General features: G+C 37.7%; 1 protein-coding gene across 1 annotated transcript; it reads left to right on the forward strand.

Annotated features, from left to right (window-relative positions):
• The first annotated feature begins 1,051 nt into the window (after positions 1-1,051).
• Positions 1,052-18,236, forward strand: SLU7 (SLU7 homolog, splicing factor). Its single transcript, XM_043596775.1, has 16 exons — positions 1,052-1,167; positions 3,529-3,714; positions 5,087-5,240; positions 5,582-5,662; positions 5,954-6,118; positions 7,008-7,076; positions 11,518-11,565; positions 11,750-11,881; positions 12,138-12,235; positions 12,638-12,705; positions 12,839-12,978; positions 13,866-14,027; positions 15,331-15,435; positions 15,593-15,664; positions 15,990-16,106; positions 16,720-18,236. Exons 2-16 carry the CDS (start codon positions 3,545-3,547, stop codon positions 16,897-16,899), a joined length of 1,761 nt encoding a protein of 586 aa, XP_043452710.1. The 5' UTR covers positions 1,052-1,167; positions 3,529-3,544; the 3' UTR covers positions 16,900-18,236.
• The last annotated feature ends 814 nt before the right edge of the window (positions 18,237-19,050 follow it).

The raw sequence follows: 19,050 nt of genomic DNA on the forward strand, positions 1-19,050 counted from the left end.
AAAAATAGATTACGATTGGCTCCTATTGAGGCAAGGATGTTAACTATTTTCACTTTTACTGTTAAAAGCAATACATGTTGAGGCGCCTGGGTGGCTCGGTGGGTTATGCTTCCCACTGCAGCTCAGGTCATGATCTCCCTGTTGATGGGTTCCAGCCCCTATGGAGCCCTGTACTGACAGCTCAGAGCCTGGAGCCTCTTTTAGATTCTCTCATTCTCTGTCTCTCTCTCTCTCTCTCTCTCTCTCTCTCTCTGGCCCTCCTGTACTGGTGCTCTCTCTCAAAAATAAATAGGCATTTAAAAAAAATTAAAAAAATAAAAGCAATACATGTTACTTTGAGGAAGAAAAGATAACAGCACAAAGAAAACCCAAGAAATTCTACTACCAAAATGCTTATTTTCCAGTATTTTATCTTACTTCATATGTGCACTTTAAAAGGAGGGTTGGGATATCAGATACTATTGGTTTCCTGAAATAGAAATTGTTTTATAGTATTTTTTTCTAATGGTAAAACACAAGATCACTTGGGTGCAGAAAGTCACAATTACCTATTATTAGTCCCTTATGTTCTCATAGCACCTGGTATTCCTTTCACAGAGACTTTTTACAACTGTAAATTATATGAAATTATTTTAGGTGTCGTTTTCACTCTGCATGACTAAATTCGAGGACATAAAGTCACTTTTTCTTCACCACGTCCCCAACTTGTTACACAATACGCGGCTACTAATACTAATTGTAACTGCCTTTTTTTTCCCCGTAATACGTCACGAACTTCCCCATTCATTTTACAGTTCTGTAGAAAAACTTAAGCTGTTGCCTTTCCTACGGACTTTTTTTTTTAACATCCTAATATTCTGCGATTCTAAAAGAAACAATAACTCAAAAGCAGGCAACAGGAAAACAACTGCTGAAACTAACTCCCTTCACAGTCCTGGGACGCGGGGGGGGGGGGGGGGGGGGTCGGGAACCTCGAGATCTCGCGATTTCAACGTCGCGTGGGAGCCTGAGTTCCCTCCCCTCCACAAGATGTTAATGCGCATGTTGCCGCTCGTCCGGAAACTACCGAAGTGGCTGCCGGGAGAGGGCGGGACAACAGGAAGTAAACACTGACGGACTGATCTCGTCTCTGTCGGGAGCCTTTGGGGTCGGCTGTGGCCGGACTGGGTGAGGAAATGTGGGAATTTGGGGATCGAGAAGAAGTGAAGCTAGGAAACTCTGGGAAATAGGCTGAAGGCTCCTAATTCTTAGATATATCATTGCGGAAGTGATGAACGCCAGGTCGAGGGGGAAACGGGGATTGGGGACCGAGAAAGAAGCCGCCGTCCTAGGCCTCAGACACTTTACTTGTGCCCAGCCAGACCAGGAGTGCGTCTTCAGTGGTTTTTAGAGTATGAATTATCAGATGTTGGAGGTGCACTGTCCAGCTATGTTAGGGGGACAGTGTTGTTGGGGATTAGTCTGAATACCTATAAAATCTGTCAGATTTTAATTTTTTTTTAATGTTTATTTATTTTTGAGACAGAGACAGAGCATGAATGGGGGAGGGGCAGAGAGAGAGAGGGAGACACAGAATCGGAAGCAGGCTCCAGGCTCTGAGCCATCAGCCCAGAGCCCGACGAGGGGCTCAAACTCACAAACCGTGAGATCGTGACCTGAGCTGAAGTCGGACGCTCAACCGACTGAGCCACCCAGGCGCCCCAAAAAAATCTGTCAGATTTTAAAGACTTACCGTAGTTTCTCTTATATTAAGAGAAACTGCTTTTTTTTTTTTTTTACTATCTTAATATGACTACTGGAATGCTTAAAATGATGTATGAGGCTGGCATTATATTTCTCTTGGACAGTGCCACATTGAAGGATTTTAAGCTTGTGCAGTAGTAGGACATGGTATGATTAAATATGTGTTTTGAAAAAATAACACTGCAGTGTGGAGAACTGGTTGGAGAGACTGACAGAAGACCCATAAGAAAGGAAAGTAATAACTTACACTGAAATGGTAGCATTGAGAATAGAGAGAAGTAGATAAATTTGAGTGCTATTCAGAAGGTGAAAATAGCAATACTTAGTGATGAAATAGATGTGGAGATTAGCTGGGACACATATGTAAAGGAATGAATGGTATTTTTCATTAAGAGAGGAAACAGGGGCGCCTGGGTGGCTCAGTCGGTTAAGCATCCGACCTCAGCTCTGGTCACGATCTCGCGGTCCGTGAGTTCGAGCCCCGCGTCGGGCTCTGGGCTGATGGCTCAGAGCCTGGAGCCTGCTTCCGATTCTATGTCTCCTTCTCTGTCTGTCCCTCCCCCGTTCATGCTCTGTCTCTCTCTGTCTCAAAAATAAATAAACGTTAAAAAAAATTAAAAAGAGAGGAAACAGTGAATGGAGATGAGATTTCATGGAGGAGATCATGAGTTTCAATTAAGATTTGTTGAGTTTAGGTATCACTAAGACCTCTAAGTGAAGATGCTATGAAGTACGCAATTGGAATATATGTATATGAAACTCAGATAAAAGATCTGGAGAGGAGATGTAAGTTGGAGAGCCAACAGTGATATATTGTGGCTATGAAGCCTTAGAAATAGATGACCTAGTCCACTGATGGAGTCCTGAGTAATGAAAGAGACTCTAGCACTGAGCCCTGTAGAATGCAAAATCGAATAACTAGGCAGACCTAGATGAACCTGCAAAGGAGACGGGAGCAGCAAGAGAGAGTCAAGAAAAAACAGGAGAGTATAGTGTTACTTACGCCAAGGGATAAGAATATTTCAAGAGGGAAGGAACAGAACTGAAAAATGTACAGTGGATTTAGTACATTGATCATTGATAACTTAGTGGTAATTCTTTAGAGAGGTAGAGGATGGAAGCTAAATTAGAGTGATTGAGGAGAGAAGTAGAAGATGAGGAAATAGAGTCAGCGGATATAGATAATTCTTAAGGCATTTTGTCTTTAAGGAAAACAGGACATTGTTTACTCATGTAATGTGTTGGTAAAGTCCGAGACACACATAGAGAAATTCAGGAATGTTAATGAAAGAGTCTTATGAAATTTTGAGTACATGTCTATATATTTCTCTGCATTTATAAATTAGAGTTGAGGGAGGAACTACAGATGGTAAATAGAGACCTTGTGGAGGGGAACGAGACCCTTCCCTTACAGATACTATAAGAACTTATGAAATATATAAGCCAGACTGTAGTATATGTTATTAGGATGTACTTTTTTTTTTTTTTAATTTTTTTTCAACGTTTATTTATTTTTGGGACAGAGAGAGACAGCGCATGAACGGGGAAGGGGCAGAGAAAGAGGGAGACACAGAATCGGAAACAGGCTCCAGGCTCTGAGCCATCAGCCCAGAGCCTGACGCGGGGCTCGAACTCACGGACCACGAGATCGTGACCTGGCTGAAGTCGGACGCTTAACCGACTGCACCACCCAGGCGCGCCTTATTAGGATGTACTTTTAATAGTTTTACTGATGAATTCATGAAGGCCTACTTTATACTAATATGTATTTCATTCTTTTCATAGAGGGGTCCAGATAACCATGTCAGCTGCAGCTGTAGATGCAGTTAATGCGGCCCCCCTGTCGGGGTCCAAAGAAATGAGTCTGGAGGAACCAAAGAAGATGACCAGAGAGGACTGGAGAAAGAAGAAGGAGTTGGAAGAGCAGCGGAAACTGGGTAATGCTCCTGCAGAAGTTGATGAAGAAGGAAAGTAAGTTATTTCATTATTTGCATGATCTGTTCATTCAGAATTCAGATTTATGGGGCGCCTGGGTGACTCAGTCAGTTAAGTGTCTAACTCCTGGTTTCCATTCAGGTTACGGTCTCAAGGTTTGTGAGATCGAGCCCCGTGTCTGGCTCTGCGCTGACCCCACGTAGAGCCTGCTTGGGATTCTCTCTCTCCCTTTCTGTTTCTGCCTTTCCCTCGTGCACATGTGCACGTGCGCTCTCTCTCTCTCCCTCTCTCTCAAAGTAAATAAATAAACATTTTTTAAAAATTCAAATTTATGCCCACGTAGTTGAGTAGTTTTTCATCCTTTGCTTTCACAGGAAGCTATCTTTACCATTTACTTTCTTTTTGTTTTTATTATTTTATCAAATTCATATATGTAAGGTTTAATAAAAAAATATTGAAGGACTTACAATGAATAGCAGTCATCCCTTTCAACCCCTTCCACTCCTTGTTCCACCTCTGCAAATCTTCTAAATCTTTCTGTTTTGAGTTTTTCTGGTTGATACTTCCACATCTCTAAATAATGTACCTACATCATTGTTTTAATCAACTCTAGACATTATTAGCTAGCTTCTTACTCTTTTATAAGACATTATTTACTAACATACATCCATGTCTTCCATATCTAGCTCCTCACTTCAGTTCTATCACTATTCTTAGTTTCTATATTGGAATTTTTTTCAATCTAAAATAAAGTATAAATTACTTTGCTTATTTTTCTTTTTTTTTTTTTCTATATTATAGAGATACCAAGCATATTCTCTTCCCTCTCCCTCCCACTGCATTATCTCTGGCCTTAGAGTCTATAAAGGCTACCTTTGTAATTGTAATATCAACTATTTTCAAACTTTTTTTCTTTTTTACATGTTTGTTTATTTTTGAGAGACAGAGGGAGACAGCATGAGTAAGCACAAGTGGGAAGAGGCGGAGAGAGAAGGAGAGAATCCCAAGCAAGCTCCACACATTGTCAGCACAGAGCCCTATGCAAAGCTCGATCTCATGAACCGTGAGATCATGACCTGAGCCAAAATCAAGAGTCAGACGCTTAATCAACTGAGCCACCCAAGCACCCCTCAAACTTTATTCTTTTTTTTTTTCTTTTTAACATTTATTTATTTTTGAGACAGATAGAGACAGAGCATGAGCAGGGGAGGGTCAGAGAGAGAGGGAGACACAGAATCCGAAACAGGCTCCAGGCTTTGAGCTGTCAGCCCAGACCCCAATGTGGGGCTCGAACTCACGGACCGCGAGATCATGACCTGAGCCGAAGTTGGACGCCCAACTGACTGAGCCACCCAGGCACCCCCAAACTTTATTCTTTAAAAACATATATATATATTTTTAATTACAGAGACATCAACCCTCATATACCTCAGTATATTTCTTCAGTGCCATGGTATATTGATCCATCAAAAAGACCTACTTTAAAGCACCAGAGACCACAACCAGAGAAACAGAAGCAATACAGCTCATCTGGAGAATGGTACAAGAGGGGTGTAAAAGAGGTATGTGGGCAACTTTTATATATATCCTTTTGGAAATGGAGATTTTATTTTAAGAACTTAATATAAGAACCTTCGATACTATGTTAAATTGAAACAGATTATATAATCTTTTACCTGAGATTAAAATTCACAATACATACTATTTTAGTCTGTGTTTTCTTTTATAAATTTTATGTTGCTAAAGTACTTAATTTTCTCATTTGTAAAGTATGGAGACTCTAACTCGTTTTTCTCTTAAGGAGTCAGTCACTTCATTAGATAATATAGTAGTGAGAGCCAAAATTATTTCTAATTTATTCAGATAATTAGAATATTTTGTTTTTCTTTATATCCATTTATAGAATTCCATAACTACTAAGTACCGCAAGGGAGCATGTGAAAATTGTGGGGCCATGACACACAAAAAGAAAGACTGCTTTGAGGTAAGCTCACCTTTGAGAATTTTAGAAACTTGTCAGAGTCTCTTTTATTCTTCCTTGTCAGATTAATTCTATTTTTCTAAAATTACCTAAATTTTGGTACAAGTTAAAAAAAAATTAATTTGAGTGAAATTAGATTAGCACCATCAGAATTTACTGCTGGGAGAGTAACTGATAACTGAACAGACCATAAACTCCCATGGTGTGTTTATGCTTGCTTTGTAAAGGTCATCTGAAATTTTCCTCTGGGCTACAGGAACTTAGGGAAAGACTTTATTTTATTTTATTTCCCAGAGACCTAGGCGAGTTGGAGCAAAATTTACAGGTACTAATATAGCTCCAGATGAGCATGTCCAGCCCCAGCTGATGTTTGACTATGATGGGAAGAGGGACCGGTGGAATGGCTACAATCCAGAGGAACACATGAAAATTGTAGAAGAATACGCCAAAGTTGATCTGGTGAGCAAAGTTCCCTGCTTTCCCACACTCCTTAAAGAATGTACATTTTGCTGTATCACTGGTTTAGCAACTCTATTTTTTGTCTTCAAGCAATATAAAAATGGTAGCATTTTTATAATAGTAGTAGTAGGCCTAACGGAATAGTGAAGATGAAATGGGCTAGCCCTATTGGCAGCAGTGTCTTATTTGATTCTTATATTGTTTTTTGATTCCTGAGGTTGCAGAAGATATTGGAAGCATGAGAACAGATTAGTGTCTAAAGCTTTTGGCTTTTTAAGGTTATAAACTCTTGCCCCCCCGTATACACACACACTGCATCTTGCCCATAGACCTATTTTTACCGTTGTCTCGCATAGCATTTGAGAGAGGTGAGAGGGGAATAGGATAACTCATTTCAGAAAATCGAATTTTATTTTAATTCAATTTCAGTTTTTTTCTGTTATGATTTTACCTACTCACCCCCATTCCTTAAAATCCATAGTCACACTGCCTTTTTCTTTTTTTAAGTAGAGTTTACATTTAAAAATCATGGGATTTCGTATAATGTAAGTTTCATCGCTTCTTGAACAATGATATGGTAATCCTGGGTCTGCCTGGCAAGAGTCAGTCATCTGGAGTCAGGTGACAGCTGCTCCTTCTGAACTTAGCTTGTTCTCTGCAGTTTAATCACTGCTGCTGTTTGGCTCAGTTTATATTAATGCTTGGTTCAAACAGGAGTTTGTAACTCCTGTTTAGAAACCATAGATCTGGAGCTACAAGAAATCCCAAAGAGACGACCTTGTTTAGTGAACTTTCTGAACGCAATAAATTTGTTGATTTTAAATATAAAAAAACTAAATGTTCATTTGAATGTTGTAAAGTTAATTTCAAATGTTTCCTTTTTTATTAGGCAAAACGAACACTGAAAGCCCAGAAACTCCAAGAAGAATTAGCCTCAGGGAAATTAGTGGAACAAGCTGTAAGTAATAAAAATGATCAATAAAAAAATTCAAACTCTTAGCAAACAAAAATGAAAATTGAAACAAGAATTCATTTTATCTCTCCAGTTAGAAACGATTTTAGCAGGGGCGCCAGAGTGGCTCAGTCAGTTAAGCATCCAACTTCAGCTCAGGTCATGATCTCTCACGGTTTATGATTTCGAGCCCCACATTCAACTATCTGCTGTCAGCACAAAGCCCGCTTCAGATACTCTGGCTCCCTCTCCCCTGTGTGCACATGCGCTCTCGCTCACTCTCTCTCTCTCTCTCTCTCTCTTCTCTCCTCTCTCTTCTCTCTTCTCTCTTCTCTCTTCTCTCTTCTCTCTCTGTCTCTCTCAAAAACAAAATAAACATTAAAAAAAACACAAGATTTTAGGGACAGAGAAGTGCTATTGAGAGGAAAGAGTAAAACTGGCACTCATACCATTCATGAGAATATACCTTGACACAATCATTTTGTAAAGAATGTTGCCATAAAATATTTATATCCGTTTTCTGGAATTAAATTAGTAGATCTTTCAATCCTAAAGAATTTTCTAGTAATCAGGAGAAAGTCATATATGCAAAGATGTTCGTTGTAGCACTTTTTAAGATAGCAAGAAATTGAAATAGCTTAAATAGGAACGGGGAATTGGTGAGGTAAACTTCCTGCATCTGCATGATAGAATGGGGCATGGCTCTTTTTTTTAAATTTTTTTTAATGTTTATTTTTGAGAGAGACAAAGCATGAGCAGGCAAGGGGCAGAGAGAGAGAGACACACAGAATCTGAAACAGGCTCCAGGCTCTGAGCTGTCGGCACAGAGCCCGACATGAGGTTTGAACTCATGAACCACGGGATCATGACCTGAGTCGAAGTCAGATGCTCAACCGACTGAGCCACCCAGGCGCCCCTGGGGCATAGCTCTTAAAATCTTTATAACAACAGTGGGTAACACTTAAATTTAAATAACACATGAAAAAATATTGTAATATCACATAGGAGAAAAGAATACTAATTCTCATCCAGTGTAGAATTAGTAAATTTTTCTTTGTATTTTTACTATTGCTTCCTACATTTTCCATAACGACTATAATAATTTTATAGGTGAATAAAACAAAATTTTTGACTAAAAAAATTTTATAGTAAAAAGATGTATTGCAGCCAATTTTTTATTCATGACAACTTAATAGTTAATGTATATTATGCTTATTAAAAGTTTTTTTTTAACAAATTTATGGCACACATAAAAAACATTTGGAGTTTAAATTTCTAAAAGGAATTCTTGCCAAGTATGAATTAGAAACAGACCTAAGTAAGCACCAAGCGAACAGTCCCTGAGGCCACTTAGCGAACAGTCCCTGAGGCTCACAGCACAGGTTAACAGATAGATGCTAAAATCCAGCTCTGTCCTTGGCTAACTAGGTGATCGTAGAAAAATTAATTTGCTTCTCTGAGCCTCAGTTTGTCATCTCTCAAACAGAGATAACATGTACCCTTCAGGAGGTTTAGCATTCATATCACATAGTAAGTAAACATTTGGTAATTCATAACTGTTGTTACCACCAATTCTGGAAAAAGGAAAATGGCCTGTTTCTTTTGTTCTAATATGTTCTCTGTTGTTTATTGTAAACATAGTATCATTTAGTTGCCCAGTAAGCATACTTAAATGTATACAGGGGACTGATGATTTTTGACCACTTCAGTACTTGGATATTAACTACATACATAGGAGAAAAGTCTACTGTAGAGATTGAACTTTCTGTACAGCATCATAAATTTTTTTGTTGTTGAACTCGCAACTTGTGGGAACTCCAAAAAACAATTATTTTTTTAAAAAACAGAGGTGCCTGGATGTCTTAGTTGGTTAAGCATCCAACTCTTGACTTTGGCTCAGGTCATGATCTCACAGATCATGAGATCAAGTCCTGTGTCAGGCTCTGTGCTAATAACACAGAGCCTACTTGGTATTCTTTCTTTCTCTCTCTCTCTCTCTCTCTCTCTCTCTCTCTCTCTGCCCCATCCCTGCTCACGTACACTCTCTTCTCTCTCTCTCTCAAAATAAATAAATAAACTTAAAAAATAAAAGAAAAAACGGGCACCTAGGCAGCTCAGTTGGTTAAGTGTCTGACTCTTGATTTCAGCTGAGGTCATAATCCCAGGGTCGTGGGATCGAGCCCGACACCAGGCTTCACACTCCACACTGAGTGTAGAGCCTGCTTAAGATTCTCTCTGTCTCTCTGCCCCTCTCCTCTCTTATTCTCTAAACCAAAAATAAAAATAACTGAAGAACATTTAAAAGAACACATGATTCTGGGATGCCTGGCTGCCTCAGTCAGTAAGGCTTGTGACTCTTTATCTCAGGCTTGTGAGTTCAAACCCCATGTTGGGTGTAGAAATTACTTAAAAAATGAAATCTTTATTTAAAAAAATGATTCTGGAAGTAACACATATGCAGTGAAAGAAATTTTAGAAAAATTATAAGGAAGAAAGTATCTCCTATTTTAACTATTAACATTTTGAGGTAGGCCTTTCTAGGTCCCACTCCACTTACCCCCATATATCTATATATGTGTGTAATGATAATACAACTTGTTTTTTATGTGGATTTCATCTTTGCATACTTAATTATCACCTCTTTCAGTTAAACGATAGAGGCAATGAGATCATGTTTTCTGTGTAATTAAATAAATATACACCTATTTATTTTTATATAAATTCACATGGTATTATATAAAACTCAGAGTAATTTAAGAAGATATGCAGTAAAAAGTCTCCCATCCTTGCCTCCATTCATCCTATCTCAAAACCTCACCACCCCCCCATAATCTGTTTTTCTTGTGGATACTTTCAGAGTTTCTTACATAAATACAAACAAAAACAAATATATAATGTTATTCCCATCTCTTTCTCCCTTTTTAACAGCAAAAAAAATAACAGCAAAAAAGAAAGGGGGTAGCAAATTATATGTTTTTTTCCTACAGATTGAATAGAATCACTTTCACGGTTTTTTGGGGGAGGGGGGAGAGTTCAAGCATGAGCAGGGGAAGGGCAGAGGAAAAGAGAGAGAGAGAGAATCCTAAGCAGGCTCCATGCCCAGTGTGGAGCCAGGAACAAGCTCATCTCATGACCGTGAGATTATGACCTCAGCTGAAACCAAGAGTTGGACACCTTAACTGACTGAGTCACCCAGGTGCCCCAGATAGAATCACCTTAATGGATGTTCAGTGTTCATCAAGTATAGTAATGTATATAACCAATTATCTATTATTAAGTTGATTTTTTTTCCAAATTTTTGATACTATATATGACACTATAAATCACATTCTTGTACATATCTCTTTATATAATTGATGCATTATTCCGTTAGAGTAAATTCCTTAATGTGTAGTTGTTGACACAGTGAGTATTTTATTTAATATTTTGGTGTCATATCACTTAGATACCATTCAGGACAGCTGCTCAAATTTATGCTCTCACCAATATATTGTGTGTGTATCTATATCTATCATTCTATTTATATAGGGAGAATGGATAGATAGATAGATTGATTGATTCACACACACATATATTTTCATATTCCCCCACTATACTATAAGGTACTCTTTTTAACGTTTGAAGGTTTTTAAAGGGACATGATAAAATACTGATTACTTTGGTATAGGCATTTTGTAGAATTAGAGAAAATCCTGACCAGTTGCTAATGAAGAAAGAGTATCTTTGTGCCAAGGATCTCACCCTTCTTAGATTACAGTATGGTGTCATCTGAGTAGATTCCTTCATTGCCTAAATTTTACATAAGCTGTTCTGGTTCTAAAGATACTTATTACATGATCCTGTAACATTTTCTTTTTGGACTTGATAGAAAACTAGTAAGGTTTAGCAAAAATGGTGTCTAAAGGTTAACATATAAGAAATGAATATATATTGATTACATTGGTCATCTTGATGTTCCTCCTACCCTTGTGTGATTATAATCCTATATCATTGAAAATTCTCTAGAAATTTACTGGCTTTGTAGACAGTCTGATAAAATTATTCATAAGTACATACTTGTATTCAGAACTTATGTGTTCATTACAATGAGAAATAGGAGGATTTGTTCAGTTAGATTTAAGTTATATTATTTTACCTAAGTATTTAACATGTGAATCAATAAGGGCTTCTGGGTGGCTCAGTCGGTTAAGCATCCAACTTCAGCTCAGGTCATGATCTCACACTTCATGAGTGTGAGCCCTGCATCAGGCTCTGTGCTGACAGCTTGGAGCCTGGAGCCTGCTTTGGATTCTCTGTCTCCCTCTCTGCCCCTCCCCTGCTTGTGCTTGCTCTAACTCTCTCTCTCTGAAAACTAAACATTAAAAAAATGATAATAAAAAAATAAAGTGTGAATCAGTAGATTCAGTGGAATAAAATAACAAATTCTTTTTCTTCTTGCATAATGCAGAATTCTCCAAAACACCAGTGGGGAGAAGAGGAACCAAATTCTCAAACGGTAATAAATATTTGCCTTGTCTGGCAAATTTTTCAATTTCTGATGGCTAATGGCTAATAACAATAACTAATAATAATAGCTTTAAGGAATATAACTGAATAAGAGTTGGATTAAAGGAAAGTAAGAACTAGATGCTGCTCTTTTTTTCTTATAATTTGTTTTTCCCTCTTTCCACTTCCTTCAGGAAAAAGATCATAATAGTGAAGATGAGGATGAAGATAAATACGCAGATGACATTGACATGCCTGGACAGAACTTTGACTCTAAGAGGCGAATTACTGTCCGGAATCTCAGGATTCGAGAAGATATTGCAAAAGTAAGCCTTGCCAACTTAACATACACACTCAAAAAATATTTGTCTTCCCACCCCAAATTTTGTCTACTCATCTGGTATCTGGATAGTATATAGGTAATATAGTCATTCCAAGATTAGGTATCATTCTGTATTTTATCTTCTGTACCTGGAAATGTATACACACAATTGATCGTGATTGACTCATCTGCCTAGTGTGCTGAAATCTTTTTTGACAGAAGTAAACATTAATGCAGTCTTAAACCATTTTCCCTTCTAGTATTTGCGGAATTTAGATCCAAATTCTGCTTACTATGATCCCAAAACTAGAGCGATGAGAGAGAATCCCTATGCCAATGCAGGAAAGAATCCAGATGAGTAAGTATCAAGTTAAATGTATAGATTTTGGGGCGCCTGGGTGGCTCAGTCAGTTAAGCATCCAACTTTAGCTCAGGTCATGACCTCACGGTCTGTGGGTTTGAGCCCGGCATCAGGCTCTGTGCTGACAGCTCAGCTCAGAGCCTGGAGTCTGCTTCATATTCTGTGTCTCCCTCTCTCTGTTCCTCTCATGCTTGCTGTCTCTCTCTCTCTCTCTCTCAAAAATAAGTAAACATTAAAAAATAGATTTCAAGGTAGGGCGGGGGTGGGGGGAGAGTTTTTAATCATAAAACTGAATCTGAGTTAAAATAAACATCATCTATGGTTGGGTCAGAAAAGAATGAACTTTCCTTAAAGAAAGCAATTTCTGAAACAACTTGTTTTTTAAATTTGCATTTACAGAGTGAGCTATGCAGGGGATAACTTCGTTAGATACACAGGAGATACCATTTCAATGGCTCAGACACAGTGTAAGTCTTTGCTCTAAGTCAAGGTATTTTTATAAGCTCAAAAGAAATTTGGGGGCATTTTTAAAAGTTTGTTTTTAACAAGCATGCAATAAACGTAGCTGACAAGTCATTAAAATGTCTTTGATTTTTGTAGTGTTTGCTTGGGAAGCCTATGACAAGGGATCTGAAGTGCATCTGCAGGCCGATCCTACAAAACTAGAGCTGTTGTACAAGTCCTTCAAAGTCAAAAAAGAAGACTTCAAGGAACAGCAGAAAGAAAGCATCCTGGAAAAGGTAATTTTGACCAAAATGCTTAAAAAAAGAATGTTCGTTAAAGAGAAATGACTAGTTAATGATCATTCAATTTACATTTGGAATACAATGCACATAAAGTCCCTTTTAGTTTGTTAGGAACAGTCCTACTCTCACATTGACTTGAAATCAAGTGTATACATTATCAGTTTAGCTGTATCAGGAAGCTTTTGCGGGAAAACAGCAACAACAACAAAAACATAGCAGTTTAAAAGAAACATTGGTTATTTCTGAGGATTTTGTATGTCAGCTGGGTCTCCTGGTCTGGGCCTGCCCATCTGAAGCTGGATGATCTAGAATGGCCTCATTCTGGTCTCTAGCAGTTAGCAGGCTGATTGTCCTAAGAGACCTCATCTGGAACAACTCATGTCTGCCCAGGGTGGGCTCTCCTCCTTTGGTAGGCTAGTCCAGCCTCATATGGCATTCTTGGGGTACCAGAGACTAGCAACAAAAATATGCCCCACTGCACAAGTGCTTTCCAGGCCTTTGCTTGCATCACATTTGCCCAGTTTCCCACAGGCCTGAACAAGTAACATGGCCAGGCCCAGATTCAAAGATGGAGAAACAGACTGTCTATCTCTTGAGGGGAAGAGTAGCAAAGTCATGTGGCAAATGGGCACGCATACAAGGTTAAGAGGAATTGATGGCCATTTGGTAGTTTGCTACGCTCAACACATAGATAACAACTGAGACATCTTTTATTTGCCTATAAAAATCATGTGGCTTTTTCTTTTTCACTGTACTTTGTATAACAGAGCCCATAAAAAATATTGCTTTCATGTTTCTGATTAGAAACAAACTGATCAATAGAGATTTGAATGAAAACCTTTGCTGTAAAATGTATTTAATAATATTCAATGTTCTTTTAGTATGGTGGCCAAGAACATTTGGATGCCCCTCCAGCTGAATTGCTTTTAGCTCAGACTGAAGACTATGTGGAGTACTCAAGACATGGGACAGTCATCAAAGGACAGGAGAGGGCTGTCGCCTGCTCTAAGTATGAGGAGGATGTGAAGATCCACAATCACACAGTATGTGTTAAACTAGAACCATCTGGTGTCCTTGTTAGCATTTTTCTCTGAGTTATATTTTCTTTTTACAGCTTCGTAGCGAATCATTGTTGGGCTTGTTTTCCTTTTTTTTTTTTTTTTTTTTTTTATATTTTAATTTTATTTTATGAAATTTTTCTAAAAATACAAAAACTTTAGAATACTATTATGTTCACCCACATACCCACCACCTAGATTCAGAAATATTTTGCATGTTGCCATATATGTTTTGTCTGGACAGAGGGAGGGGTATATGCATGCTGGTATATACATATACCCACATATATATATTTGTATCTTTTTTTTTTTACTAAAATACTTGAAAATTACAGATATTATGATATTTCACTGATAGACACTATATCATGTATTTCCTAAAATTAAGGATATTCCCCTACATTATCACACTTTAGAAAATTATCGTGGACTCCTTAATATCCTCTAATCTGTAATTCTTAATTACATTACCAAAATATACACAAAAATGCCTTAAATAGGTGGGTTTTTTTTGTTTTTGTTTTTGTTTTGAGTCAGAATCCAATCAAAGTTTATTTTGGTTGTTATGTCTCTTTTTCTCTATCTCCCTCTATCGAAACTCCCCTTTTTCAGGACAGTGACTCCTAAACAGATCAGGACAGTTATTTTGTAAACTCACATTCTATTTTGACTGGTTCAATTACTTGTATGATATTATACGCGTTATTCCTCTATCCTCTGTATTTCCTATAAACAAATTCAGATCTAAAGACTTGACTAAAGTTAAATATTTTAACAAGAACATAAGTGATACAGTGTAATTCATACTGCATCACATTATAAAACACGTGTACCCAAACTACAATTGTCTAAGTTGGATCAAAAACAGAACTACCTATAGGAGCCAGGCTGCTAAATCATATGAGTGAAGTGACTCAGGCAAATTATACAAACTAGAGAACACAAACCCTGTCTGAAAGGGGCATCCACTGGTCAGCAACAGCCAGTTCTTGCCAAGTAGGAATGTGGGCCCAGAATTTCCCAGTCCTTCTTAATTTTTAAAGAGAAGTCAGATATCCTAATTTTTTTTTAAAGTTTTAGGAATAAAATGTAAGACCATTATAATTTAATGCCTGCTTGTCACACTTGAGAGCAGGCCACCTTGTCCCTATTAGCTAGCCCTGGAATCCCCATAAGTTTCCTCCCAAGTTAACCTTTTAAAGGACTGTATTATTTTATGCTCATATCAACAGTGTATGAGAGTCCCTAGTTTCAGGTTCCTTTTTAAGTAACAACTCTCTCCCTGCAGCATATCTGGGGATCTTACTGGAAAGAAGGCCGATGGGGATACAAATGCTGTCACTCCTTTTTCAAGTATTCCTATTGCACTGGAGAAGCTGGGAAGGAGATTGCTGTAAGTAATTGTGCTCTAGTTCTTGCAAGTGTAAAACAACAAAAGTTCTTAAGTCAGAATCTGTATGAAACATATTTCTCATGTTTCAAATTTTAACTTTTTCTTCAATGATCGGTAACTATGATTACTCAAGTCAAATGACTATATTTTCCCACAGAATTCAGAGGAATGTATTATAAATGATATAACTGGAGAAGAATCTGTAAAAAAACCTCAAACACTCATGGAGGTAAGTCTATAATCATTTGTCCTGAATTTTTTTTTAATGTTTATTTATTTTTGAGAGAATGTGCTCATGCATGGGGAGAGGGAGAGGGAGAGAGGGGAACAGAGGATCCGAAACGGGCTTTGTGCTATCAGCAGAGATCCCAATGCAGGGCTCAAACTCATGAACCGTGAGATCATGATCTGAGCTGAAGTCAGACACTTAACTGACTGAGCCACCCAGCACCCCATGTGTCCAAAAATTTTAAGTGCTGGAGGGCAGACTTCAAAATTTGCACCAGAACTTTGTTTTTGCATTAATAACCCTATATTTCAATCCTCCCTATCAGATGCATCAGGAAAAACTAAAAGAAGATAAAAAGAAGAAAAAGAAGAAGAAGAAGAAGCATCGAAAGAGCAGTTCAGATAGTGATGATGAAGAAAAGAAACATGAAAAATTGAAAAAGGTACTTTATGAAGTCAGAGCAATGACAGTATTCTTTATTTGTACGGACCTTAATAAATTATCTAGTCCTGTCTCCAAGCTCATTTTAAAAATCCCAAGTCTGGGTGATTTGCTCAGGTCACCTTGTATCAGGCCTAGAATGCAAATGGAGATTTTTTTGTCTTAGTATTGCCTGCTTCTCAGAATGTTTGATAAAAATCACTAATGTACAGAAGAAATGTTCTTTGTAAAGCTGTTCTTTAAGAGTTATTGACATATGTCCAGAAAGAATTGCCTTCTAGCTCTAAAATTTGTGTCAGCAAGTCCTTGGGCAAAGTCAGAGTTGTAGTTTCCACCAGAAGTATCAGTTTTGGACTTATGTTAGTAAAGTGAATCTCATTGAATCTTTGTTATTAAGTAAAAATTTTTTAACATTGAAAATGTGGTAGACTATTTCCTGCTGTATGAAAATATTGTATCAGCCAAACAGTGATTCGTTGTAGCTTGAAGGTAGTCTGGCTGACTCTCAAGCTCTTTCAGATAATCTAGGTTTTTCATATAGCAGTTTACATTCAGTGGGGTCTTTTGGTACTCTGCTACTATTGGTGGTACTCATGTTTTTTCTTTCACTGTAGGCCCTGAATGCAGAGGAAGCCCGCCTTCTTCACGTCAAGGAGATTATGCAGATTGATGAGAGGAAGCGGCCTTACAATAGCATATATGAAACTCGGGAACCCACTGAAGAGGAAATGGAGGCCTATAGAATGAAACGTCAGAGGCCGGATGACCCCATGGCCTCCTTCCTTGGACAGTAGTAGCTAGTTATAGACTGTCACCCAAGATAGACACATAGATACATTCTTTTCAGCTTCTTGCTGATAATTGTAGGTGGAAAACCCCTTGACTACTCTTTTTGCTGCCTGACTTTAATAAAGCTTCCAGAAGTCCTTTTGTAAATTCATTTCTTTGTACACCGAAGAAACAAGAAAAACAAAGAGCAATTCATTAAGTGTATGTTAAGATTTTTTTTCCAATTTTATATTAGGTGATGTGGAAAGAGGCTTTGGCTCTTTACCTAGCAAGAATGTCTTCTACTCAACATCATTAAGGCTTAAACTGTATCTCCACAATTCATATGGCCCTTTATCTAGTTAACACGCATTTTGAAGGCAGATTAGTTACTCTTTCTCAAAATCAGGGTTTCATTTTTTCAAATTATTAGTAACTATAATTATAGTTATTTGAGAATCCTTTGTTTTTGCCTTCTAAGGTTTCCCTGGTCTGAAACTAAAAAAATTATTCTATCTTGGGTTTTGGGTTACTGAAAGGAAACCTGTAGAACATATGAGTAACTTTATCTCCCATGTCAATCTGTATAGTAATAATTCTGTTTTCTACTTGGTTATAAAATTTTTATTTTTAAAATATTTCCTTGTATCTTACATCCAGAATAACAGAAGAATAATATTTTGTCATCTTTGAGCCAGTGTTGTGATGGTCTTTAATCATTCTGGACTTGAGCCTTTAAACACAGAAATCCTTTCCTCTATCATAGAAAATACAGTTTGTGATACTATTTGTTGCTTTAATTGTGATTGCCTTTATGTAAAAATAATGAATATTAAATTTTAAAAGATTGTAGAATATCCATTATACCTAATATCTATAGTAAGCAGGTGTCTGTAAAATTTGCAAAAAGCAAAACCTGAAGTTGAAAGTTTCTTCAAAGAATTAGAAGGATAGCTTGTAGGGCTATTAATAACTGAGACCGCCATGATCCTCAGGCCTCTTCTAAGACCATCATGAAAATAATACTGACAGAGTGGGCTCAATGAAAACAGCCTGTTTCAAACCCCTGATAGAAGTACATTGGCTTTTTAACAGCTCACCAAAACTGATTAGGATACAGCTTTAAGTTACCATCTCAGAAATAGTAACAATCGAATTGTCAAGTACTATGAATATAGTGTGTAGATTCAGACTACTGTGCAATTAAAAAAGCAATGCAAATGGAGGTAATTCTTAACCTATTTCAAGAAAGTCAATGACGTGTTCATATTCCTACCTTACCATGGGGTAGCTCCATAAAGTGACAATGTCTATTTTGTATTTTATTTATCTTTTGGTAATAAAGATACATAATTAGAATACTTAACTGAGTGGTTTGTAGCATTATTTCAAATATTTAACAGAAAAGCAGTTTATGGGACTGTCAGGGGGCTTAGCTTCTTTAATTTTGAGTTAATTTTTTTTTTCCAACGTTTATTTTTGGGACAGAGAGAGACAGAGCATGAACGGGGGAGGGGCAGAGAGAGAGGGAGACACAGAATCGGAAACAGGCTCCAGGCTCTGAGCCATCAGCCCAGAGCCTGACGCGGGGCTCGAACTCATGGACCGCGAGATCATGACCTGGCTGAAGTCGGACGCATAACTGACTGCGCCACCCAGGCGCCCCATAGCTTCTTTAATTTTGAATTAAAAAATTTCAGGATCTTTTTAAGTCAAAAAATGTGTCACCTGACTTTTCTGGGTCTCTGTTCCCTCTTCCATGAAACCTAATTTACTGATTTTAGGAAGAATTCTATAATATCTGAGCTCACGTCTTATTTCTTCATTTTGGAAAAAAGGTAACACCTGGAACATGATTCATTATGTGAACTTTGATTTTATTTCCCTAATAGCTGCCTGTTGAGTGTTGGAACTATGTACTGTAATTTTTGTATATTATCTCTGCAAAAGAACTTCATGGACTAATGGATAATCTATTTTATAATAAGCACAAGGGCTTAATTAGTCCAGGTAGCTTGCTCAGGTCCTGATAAGTAAAAGTGTTAGGGCCAGGACATAAAGCCAAGTATCTATTGACTCTAAAGCCTACTCCTTTCTCTAGTACTTAAAGCCCTGCTTTCTGGACCAGAAAGACTGGTCTTTTGCAATTTCTTCTGTTGACAGAAACCTCAAGCAGG

The sequence above is a fragment of the Prionailurus bengalensis genome, chromosome A1 (assembly GCF_016509475.1).
Source record: "Prionailurus bengalensis isolate Pbe53 chromosome A1, Fcat_Pben_1.1_paternal_pri, whole genome shotgun sequence".
Lineage (NCBI taxonomy): Eukaryota > Metazoa > Chordata > Mammalia > Carnivora > Felidae > Prionailurus > Prionailurus bengalensis.